We start from the raw sequence: 10,724 nt of genomic DNA on the forward strand, positions 1-10,724 counted from the left end.
TAAAAGAGATAATATGCATGTTTTTGTTTTTTCATGGTTTCTTTTCCGTTGCATGTTCCTCACACACGCGCACACACACACACACACACACACACACTGCAACCGGCCAGGCAATCAGGTGTGATCTCGGCATGCTCACAGACCTCACCGTAGCTATCCAAGTCTCCTTTTCTATGACTCTACCCTCTCCTTGCGGTGGGGAGGGGGGGGGGGGGGGGGGGGGCAAAGCTACTTGAAACTCTTTCAGTCCATCGTTTATCAGCAGCTCCGAACAACCGACGCGCTTTGAAGCCCCCCCGAGGAGATCTGTCTGTATGTTTGGCGTGCCTACTGTACACCACATTGCCACATAAAAATAAAAATAAAAAAACACAACACAGTGTGATAATAATGTGTGTAGAGGCTGCGTGGACATTCCATAGCACAACCAGACTTTTGTCAGCCTTTGAGAGCAATAATAACGACGAACCAGTGCAGGAGATCCACCGAATCTTGGTGTATTTAAAGAGTTTAACACCCTTTGGAAATCATTTTGTACAACCTGAAGGAAGGAAAGAGAGCCACTCCTGAACAGCAGTTATGTTGGGATTTCATTTGCTTGCAAATATCCAAATTAAAAGTTAAAAGATCCGTGTGTGAATTTAACCACCTTTACAAAACAGAACATGTTCAAGTGAATGCTAAAACAGGAGACTGCATCCTATATATTTACCATATAACTGTTTGCATCATGTCAACATTGTATAAGCATGGTTGTGGGGTATTTACAGTTGCAGTCAACGCCTGTAAGGGACACTTAAGTAAAGGCAGTTTGGGAGTTTTAATCAAGAACAACTGTTCTTTTTCTGCAGGAGAACGACAACAAACACTGATGAGGATGAGGGTTACCAAAACAGCCAGGTGACTCCATCTTTGTTTCATCTGCCTTGATATAAATGTCCCCTTACAAGCTTATTTCTTTCTTTATTTATTAATTACAAGCTTAATTGAAAATTTTTTTGACTGCAACTGTGAGACTGCTGGAAGTCGTTTCCTTACATAATCATCACCAACGAACATTATCTGAAAAAAAAAACATTTAAAAATTAAAAAAAAACACACACAAAGAAAAAAAGTTCAGCCTTCAAATAGCCTTAGCTTTATTAGCCTGCTCTAGCCTTTTTACGAACGACATCCATCCAACGCAACACAAACCTGCTTCTCCGCCATCGCGGATGTAAATGTACTGAACCGCGAACTGCATGACGAAAATGAAAATTAGTCCTTTTTTTTTTTTTTTTTTTAGTTTTCTAATGACACAAATTCCAACACAAGCTCATGTATTGCATGGAGACTGCACTTGACTCAATTATCTAAAAGGTCTCAATCCGCCGTGTGTGACATGTATTGATGCGTAAGGTACAGCGCATAAACTCATCCACAGAGATTTAGAGATAACCGCTAGACCTATTTTTCTAAAAACAAAGTATTTCATTTGCCATTATTTTTCTATGTACCTGATTTGTTCTTAAACCCCTCCCCCCACGACGTCAGTAAGCAGCGTGGACTGCGCATGGGATGATGGGAAAGGTGATGAATGCAATGTATAGCCTCTCAATGTAGCAAGCAGGACTTTCAGTGGAAGGCAGCACTTAAAGCTGGATGTTGCATTGACTGTATGCTGTTTGAACAGTTTGTCCTGAACCACTGTTGCACGTTGATTTTTCATATCATTTCTGCAGTTTCAACCCCCCCTCCCCAGAAACATGCTGAATAAGTTCAGAGGGAACTTATTCAACATGTTGAAACAGGCCAAGCTGAAACCCAACACTTAAACAAGTCTGGGCGTCAATTTGTCCCCTTGACTCCTACGCTGGAGAACCTCCTCCCTCCTATAACCCCTGAGAGAGAGAAACGATTTAACGCTATCAGACATCAAGAGGGAAACTTGTTTTTTTTTTCCTATGCTTTGGCAGACGTGAGAAGTCGGAGATAATTGGGGGGGTGGTAGCTGAACTGAGGATTAAGATGGATGAGAAGGAGGAGAAACCTTTTCCTTTGCAGGAGAACGCGAGCAGAACGTGGGGTGCTTTCTTTGATAAGCTTTCTTTCTCGAGCACAGATGTAGAACAAAAGTTGCTAAAGCCTAAATTGGACGCGTCCGGCGCCTGAGGAGGACGTCTGCTGAACTTTCACGGGATTTGCAAACTTTTGCACAGAGATTAGAAACACTTGCTGTACTGGATATAAATGTCACTTTTTAAATCTAGTGCTGTTCACAATTGTTTTTATGCATTTTTTTAAATGTTTGCCACTGTATTTTATACAATGCAACACTTAACAGCTAATCTGAATGTTTTTCCGTTCTGAACTATATTTAAAGAAATGAAATATATTGTGTAAATAGTCTGGGGGGGGAAATTGTATAAATTAATAAACAGAATGCATACTGATTAACTACAACACTGCACAGAGACTGACTTCACTGCAACCTTTAAACTGTGTTTGTACTGAAACATGGGAGGGGAAAAAATAAGCATGTAAACATACTGTAGCTATATGATAACACTTTAATATCTCAGTATAATTAATAACAGGTATCAGTGTGGATTTATATCAGCTCACAGTCACTTTGGCTTGTTATCAAGTTAAACATCAAGATAATATGCATCTACAATCTAAAGTAGGCTCCATATAGGTTTTATAAAACAGAAGTGCACAATATTTCCTGCATATAAAATACCATTAATACACATAATGCTCATGTTATAAGCTCATAATTGTCTGAAGGCAAATCAGCATCATGTTGTCTGTAAATGGCGTTGACACTTATTCATTAACCATGACGCTGCCGTTACTGTGGAGTTCTACATAGATGATACTGACAGTACATTCAGAGATTATAATGGCACGTTGGGTGTCCCCACATATCACAACATCCTTTCACTATCAGTTCATGTTCCAAAATGAGACATAAAGCATTCGACGTAGCTGGTAGAATCATTCTTTGAAGGGTTTTCGGTGTAAAAATCATGTGATTACAGCATTTTTTCTAATTATTTCTCATTAGTCTAATTTTGAAAGTCAGAAATCATAAAAAAAAAAAGATATAAAGACACTGAGCTGTATCATAGAAATCTATTACACTCTCCTCTATTGTGGATACATACTGTGTGTGTGTGTGTATATATGTGTACACCTGATACATCTTTAGCACATCCCTGTGTGACATACAAGACTAAAGCAATATGGCAAAGCATTAACAAGCAATGGGCACTTTCCTGTTGCAGCTCACGGCCACACAGTCTAATTTACTGGCCTCCCTTTGCATTCCTGTGAGGCACTGTTCCAGAATCAGCTTCTGATTGTGTTGTCAAACGCACTGACCTCGTGGTGTGGGACAGACAGCAGCACTCAGATGGCCATTGTGCACAGGATAAACTGTTAACAGGAGGCACAGCAAGGGGGTGGGGGGGGGGGGGGGGGGAGGGAGGGGAGACAGAGAGAGAGAATGTAAACCCACAAAGTTGCTCGGTAAATCAACCGCAGGACCTCAACAGGAAAAAAAAAAAAATGCACAAACTCAAAGCGAAACAACACGAAACAGCTTGAAATGAGTCATGAGATGTTTGTATAGTGAACCACACAGCATGTCTGACACGCTGGGAACACTTTGTACTGTAAAGCACGATAACGAGTGACAAAGTGTCAATGCTTTAGTGTCCAACACAATGAGACAAACAGGACAAAACTTCCTCATTTTAAATCAGGTGGAATTAGGGACCGTGTGAGAATTACTCGGCCTAACAGGAGAGAAGGAAAAGGGGCGGGGTATTGTAATGTTTCTTTCTAAAAAAAAAAAAAAAAAAAAAAAAGATTTAAAGTAGCATCAAGAAGCTGAGGCTGATGCTGAGGACAAAAGAGTTCTGTGTCTGTATCAGGGCTTTTTTTTTTCTTCATCACAATAAAACAAGTGCATAAGGTTTGTTTTGATGAATGAGAACTTATTAGTCACTTATTAGTCATTCATAATCATTTTTCAAATAACCAGAGAGCTCTGAAGAAAACCAAACTTACATCATCATACTGGAAAGTGACAGATCCCCTCTGCATGGTGTCTCTCTGCCTGAAGCCATCTGTAACAGGAAGAGGAAACGGTCACGGCGCTGAAGGAGTCACGATTTCAATAAAACTGATTTCACAACATCCCGTGACGCCGATTCGCGCCCTGAGCCGTGCAGAATGTCACCTGCACTTCGCGGACGACAACCGCGGGAGTGCAGGTGGACAGGAACCAGGTGCGTTATCGGGGTCCGCCCACGCTAAAAACGTGCTTTTGCGCGCGACTGGCTGCTCACTGAGCGGCACAGATCTTTGGTTTTGTGTGTGCTACCTGTGAGAGCTCGCAGTTTGACACAGCAGGCCACGTAGTCATCAAAGAAGATTCTTCCACCTTTGCTGTAGCGCTTGATGATTCCATTCATGGCCTGAGGACTGACGCGGTAGCCTGAGAGAGAGGGGGGGGGAAGTCGATCAACATGGAATTTCAAATGTGCAGTACTGCATGTAAAACACAAGTGCAATGTCCGTCCGTCCTGTTAAACTGCGGAGACTCACCCATGGCGGTGATGGCCTGGTTCATCTCGTGAGGTTCGACGGTTCCGCTCCTGTCTTGGTCAAACATCATGAAGTTCTGCTTCCAGCCGTTCAGAGCCGTGAACAGTTCCTTGAACTCATTGAAGCCCATCTTGCCTGTGTGGTCCCTCTGGTGACAATCTGGTTAAGGTTTTAGTATCTGCTGGCAGATGGACGATGGCTGCGAGGTGTGCGAGTAGAGACAGCGGCTGGTTAAACCAGGTTCGAGGCTGAACCGCTTTTACCGTACACACATTTCAACACTGAACATGAATGGAGAGGTCAGAGTTGGGGATGGTGGCGGGCACAATACGGCTAATCAAAGGATACATCAAGCATGGCGATCATGATCCGGCACGTATCCAGGCTGAAAGCTGCAACGGTAATAAACACATAGATAGAAGAATGTTACGAAGCCAAAACAGTGACAGATGATTCACTTTAAAACTTCAGTCATTTAAAAGGTACAACACATGAAGTGTAAACACATGGGAGCAGCTGTACAACCTGTTGTCATACCTGGGGTTATAAACATCCTGAGGCTAAAAGTAGCTGCTAACCGGTCAAGTCAGGAAGGGATGGAGGATTTACTCCCAAAGCTAATATTTGCTCCTGTGGCAAGTCACTAAAACCTGCTCACAATCAAAAGAAAATGTGTGTTAATATTAAGTGAACTGCTCTTGTTAGACTTTTCAGAGTACTGGAGCATCGCTCACTGTGGTAACAGGGATTCCCCTGAGAGGAAGTGAATGAGGTCTTGATAAGCCACTGCGCAACACATGAGGTCTCTCAGTTCCTCAGTAATTTAGAAGGGCTCCTATTGCTCAGTAAGACCCTTTATGAATACAGCCTCTCTCTGTTTATATGTCAAATTAATACAGGTTTCATACCTGCCATGTAAAACGCATCAAACCTAACTGAGCGGTGTAAACGAACCCCCTGGGAATGGTAATGATTCAAGAGTCAGTCTTCCTCTTATGTGGAAGGCAGAGCAGTGAACTTACGAGAGTAGCTGCCGGAGAAACCAGACTGCGTCAGACACCTCTGGAGTTCCTCCGCATCAATCTCACCGTCCTGCACAGAGCAGGAAGTGATATTCAGTCATGTGTGACTCTCAGGGCGATGAACAAAGCTCTGAGAAGAAGCCCAGCCCTGCTGGTCAAGCGTGAAGTGAAGCGAAGACTCTGAAATCACCCATGACCCTGTGTATGCTAACGCTCAAGTGCTGTACTGCGTGTGCTGAGTGAAAACAGGGGGGAAAATGTGTCTGAAAGAGTTTTGCATGGGAAATTGAAAATGGCGAAATAAAAATAAAACAGAGAGAAATAAAGTTAAATACAAAACAGACTGTTATATAAGCTGTTGCACGTGTGTTTCTTTTATGTCTGCATTTACTGTGTCATAATTAAGAGAAAAGGGAAATGCAGAAATGACAATCACTTTTATTTTAACTGTCATAACAAGTCCCCTGCTACAGGAAGCTGTGCTAACAGACACTTTGAGAGAAGTGTTGACAGCTGATTTGGGTTAGTTAGTTTGTTAGCTAACGGTAAACAGTGACTGGTTTAGTGGAGGAGGATAAGCTAATTCTAAGAGATGTCTGCGAGGCAGGTAGCTAGAACAGCTATATTTACTAAAGAGAAATACGAACACTAACAGAAGGTCTTTGAAAAATGTCCTTGACCATATCTTAACAGATAGCAAAAAAAAGCAATATGCAAAATTTAACCACTGTTAGCACTAAACTGCTACTCTGTGCACATCCAATGTAGCACTAAACACAGTCCTGATTTATCCTTTGGTTCAGTATTTGAACTGGTGAAACTTCTGCCAGTTGAATCACAATAGAATCAGGTTAAAACCTATCTCGCATTTCTTGTTCTTGTCCATACTTGAAATGTAAAAGTGAAAGCAAACCAGCAGTGGGATTTGTGGCTACATCTTTATTATGTGCTCTTTTAAGATTTCAGGACGAGTCACGAAAATCCATTTGCACTTACCTGGCCTGCGATGGCTGTAAAGTAACCCCACATTGGGTCATTGGCAGCTGGTGGCGGGGCCCCGTATGTGCCGGGATAGCCTCCACCGTAGGGGGCATATCCTCCTTGGGGTGGTGCGCCTCCCATCGGCCCACCCATGGGAGCTCCCATAGGCCCTCCTGGCATTCCGTGAGGTGGCATCCCCTGTGCTGGCATGCCTGGCATCGGCCCCCCATACTGCGACAGAAAACAGATAAATTAAGGGCTTTTAATTATGAACCTGCTCAGAGTGAGATTTTATTTCTCAAATCAGCTCATATGTCAAACATTAGGACCAGTCTTCAGTCCTTAGAAGGTTTATGGCCAACATACCCCATCCCGAGGAATTTAAGGGACTCTCCAGATAGAAGAACAAAAATAAAACAATGTCTGCCTGTGGTCCTTGTTATCAAATAAGGATTTCCAGGGTCAGTGAGGTGACTCAAACACATTTAACTACACAATAACATTATTTTGTCTGCTTTACACTGGACTAATTATATAACAAGTGAAGCAGAAGGCTTTGATAAGCAAACCACACGGTTGACCAAGCCCTCTATCAGATATGCACAGTTGTTACGGTCAAGGTGTCTGCTGCTTTTGCTCAATACTCCTCTGCATGTTGATTCCGGAAGATATTTTTCTACATTAAAGTCAATTTCTAATAAAATGAGGATGGCAATATGGCTCCTACTTTACAACAAACAGAAAAAAAACTCACCCTTTGAAGCTTAAGTATATATGGACACCTGACACAGTGAAACCTATCTCTGCACGTCTTGTGCCTAATTATCGGTGATTAATAAGAGCTCCATGCTAGCTAACATAGGTCTTTAAACACTGCAAAATTACGGTGACATAATTTACTCACCCCGCCGTATCCTGGATAAGCCATTTGATGAAAGAAAGCAAAAAAAGCAAAAGTTTAATACCTTAAAAAGCGCGACTAACACTAAATTTGAGGTACTATGTTACACGGTTTGTAACTTCCGATAAGTCCGAACAGTTGCAATTACATCAGTTCCGGTCTGGAGAAAGAGCGAGAGGAAGTGCGTCAACTACTGTCGAGAGACAACCAATGGGCGAAGAAGAGGAGGAAAAAAGACCCGCCTACCAGAGGTGTGTTGCTTTTAAGGGTCCCTCGTAATTAAAAATTCCGGCTTTAAAACGTCCGTCAAAATAGTGGGAACTCAAAGAGCTGAAACTGAAAACAAACCCGAAAAAATATATATATTTCCCTCTCACATGACATCAACTATATCATCAATGCTATTATAAAATCTACATATTCTAATCCCTGAATGTCACATTTCGATAACTTTCGTATTCGAGTCTCCACTTTACCTGTGCAACTTCTCATGAAGCGTCTCTAGTCTTTTGTTTCCTTGAAGTGCTCTTGGTCTTAAATTCGTGTTTATAACCTTTTATTGCTGCAGACTGACGCTGTGCAAATGCATAAAATCCAAAACATGATTATATGTTTCCACAAAGCTACTGACAATTAACAGTTTAGTGCTAACACTCAGTTAACAATTTAAAGTTTTCTCACTTTAGAAAAACATGGCTGTTCCGCATGGCTTCCACTAGATGGTGCGTTTGAGACTTTTGCTGATGCCATATGAACGAAAGTGTATTTCTATAGTTTAAGGCAAGGTAAGAAGAGAGTTAATTTGTCTAGCAACACTTAAACAGAGCAGAGGCAACTCAAAGTACTTTACACAAGGCATGGATTTGCCTTAAAGCACCTTATAAAATAAGAATATACTCTCACTTCAACTGTCAGTGGTCTGCTGAGATAAATCGAGACATAAATGTGAAATGCTCACACACACACACCATGCATGATGTCCGTCTCAAAGACACTCAGCTGTGAGAGAAATTTATCCAAAGTAACAAGGTGAGAATTCTAAGCCAAGAAGGCGATTAGAGCAGCCACACCTCCGATCTGTTTCACCCTCCAGTAAAACTCAGAGGAAATGTCCTGTCAATAAAAAAAAAACAAGTGTTGCATAATATGAGAAGGAGGCAGAGAACAGTGTTGGATGGTGAAAGTGTTTGTCTGGTGTTTGATAGTGATGAGGGCACGCCCTGGCAGCTATGAAGGTAAATATGTTGTAATGCTACATTTGTAGGAATAATGTGATGTTTTTTAAAACACCTATCCATCTCTTTACCTTTCCCCTTTCCTGATAGCCGTCCAGTGGATGAAGTGTGTTTGTGCAGAGGTAAAGACAGCTCTGAGGTCAGCTGCTGCTACAGTACATTAAGCAGATACACATAGTGCTATAAGGATGTTAACAGAAGCTTCACTGACCCAGTTCTAACACTCCAGTGATCCCCTCACAGTTCTCCCAAACAATAACTTCCACACTCCGACGCCATTAAACCTCAAGCCAAGAATGCCATTATAATACTGTCACTCTTCTGTCCACATCTGCTGGAATCAGAAACCCAGCTTCTCTGTTTATCCCCGTGGAATAAACACTGGACACTTCCCTTCGGAGGAAGCTTAGAAGAACTGGTCACACTCGAAGCTTTTCGAGTGCAAATACCCAGCATTCTTTGCACGATTAAAAAAAAAAACAGCATCATGCACTGCAACTATGACAGATTCTTCAGGTCAACCACGATTGTGCAACATTTGACAAAAGGTTATTGTTTGTTAGGAAACATCTGGAGTATGAACTTTTTCCAAGCTTTTCAAATGAAAGCTGAACCTTACAGTGGTCCTCAGAAAACATGTGCAAAGGAACAGAACAAAAGATCTGAATCATGCAACCAGAATTCTCCTGCAGCCCTGACAGACAGCTGAAGACAGTAACTTCATGAGCTACAGACATAGGTAGAAAATCATCACAAATCTTGACATATTCCTGCAATGTAATGTTATAATTTTATGTATGTTGCATTCATTTAACTGACCTTTTTTAACTGACTTTTTTTTCCCTCTGCTCCATCTCTCTCTCTCTCTCTCTCTCTCTCTCTCTCTCTCTCTCTCTCTAATTCCACACAGCAACACTGCATCTGTCCAATAAGGCCAAGTGTGTTTGAAGTGACACCTATAAACGATTTTAGTTGCATTTAGTGTCAGGTAAATGGAGACATCTACGAAGTAACGCTCTTCAAACAAGCTGCGCTGCATTAGGGAAGACATCCACTGTCTGTCTGTTTGCTGAGGATGTCCGGTGCGAGAGGAACAAGTGCAGAATATGATGTCTGATTCCTCATAAAGGCACAGCTTCGTATTTGTTAAGCTTTTAACAGGCTTTTAGCATTTACCCACTGCTCAGCACTAACACTCTGCACAAAGAGGGAAACTTCCACAGTCTGCGGCAACATAGACAAAAATAGAAATTTATTTCAGAGTCCTGCTCTGACGTGTGCTTGATGCTGTCATGTTGCTGTGTCAAAAAATTAAAAATAAAAATAAAATAAAATAAAATAATTCATATAAACACGTGAAGCTGTTGGTAAAGTTTTCAGCTCAGAAATCTTCCACATTCCTGTCCCAGTATCAGTGGCAGAGTTCTCACTCTGCTTTTGGGAATCAGACCTTGAACAGGGAAGATAATAATGATTATGTAAATACAGAACATGCTCTGTGTGGGATTTATTACAGTTTATTAGCCCTATGCACAGCACTCATGTACAGTTATCTGAGGCAGGGATAAGTGTGAAATGTTGAGAAAGCCAATCTGCTACTAATGTCAATATGACAGAAAGCAGACAACTTAAGGAAGCACTGATACTAACAAGGCTCAGAGTCTACAGTCACGCCGTTGTTTGCTGAACAACAGCCATTGTGCCTATTCAGGAGACTGTTATGGGATCATGTTAAATGCTAAAATATATTGCAACAGTCGCAAATGCATGAAAAGGACCAGAAGCTGATTATCTGCATTACCTGCATTTCAAAGATGCATTTTACTAAAAAAATAGAATCCTAATTTCTTTCTACTTCTTCAACTTTTGTAGAAGTAGAAAGTTGTTCTTATTAATATATAAAATGTCTTGGCGGATTTGCCTTGACGCACGTTTGAATGAATGACTTGTAGCTGCTCTGAATAGCGGACAGTTTGAGGAACAGCCTGA

At 41.5% G+C, this 10,724-nt stretch overlaps 1 protein-coding gene across 1 annotated transcript; it reads right to left on the reverse strand.

Moving 5' to 3' along the window:
• Window positions 1-2,529: 2,529 nt before the first annotated feature.
• On the reverse strand, window positions 2,530-7,653 carry gca (grancalcin). Its single transcript, XM_041032434.1, has 8 exons — window positions 7,504-7,653; window positions 6,615-6,830; window positions 5,619-5,688; window positions 4,945-4,988; window positions 4,597-4,744; window positions 4,373-4,486; window positions 4,057-4,115; window positions 2,530-3,420 (listed from the first exon to the last, which is right to left on the reverse strand). Exons 1-8 carry the CDS (start codon window positions 7,525-7,527, stop codon window positions 3,394-3,396), a joined length of 702 nt encoding a protein of 233 aa, XP_040888368.1. The 5' UTR covers window positions 7,528-7,653; the 3' UTR covers window positions 2,530-3,393.
• Window positions 7,654-10,724: the final 3,071 nt, after the last annotated feature.

Source organism: Toxotes jaculatrix, chromosome 24, assembly GCF_017976425.1.
Source record: "Toxotes jaculatrix isolate fToxJac2 chromosome 24, fToxJac2.pri, whole genome shotgun sequence".
NCBI classification, from domain to species: Eukaryota; Metazoa; Chordata; class Actinopteri; family Toxotidae; genus Toxotes; species Toxotes jaculatrix.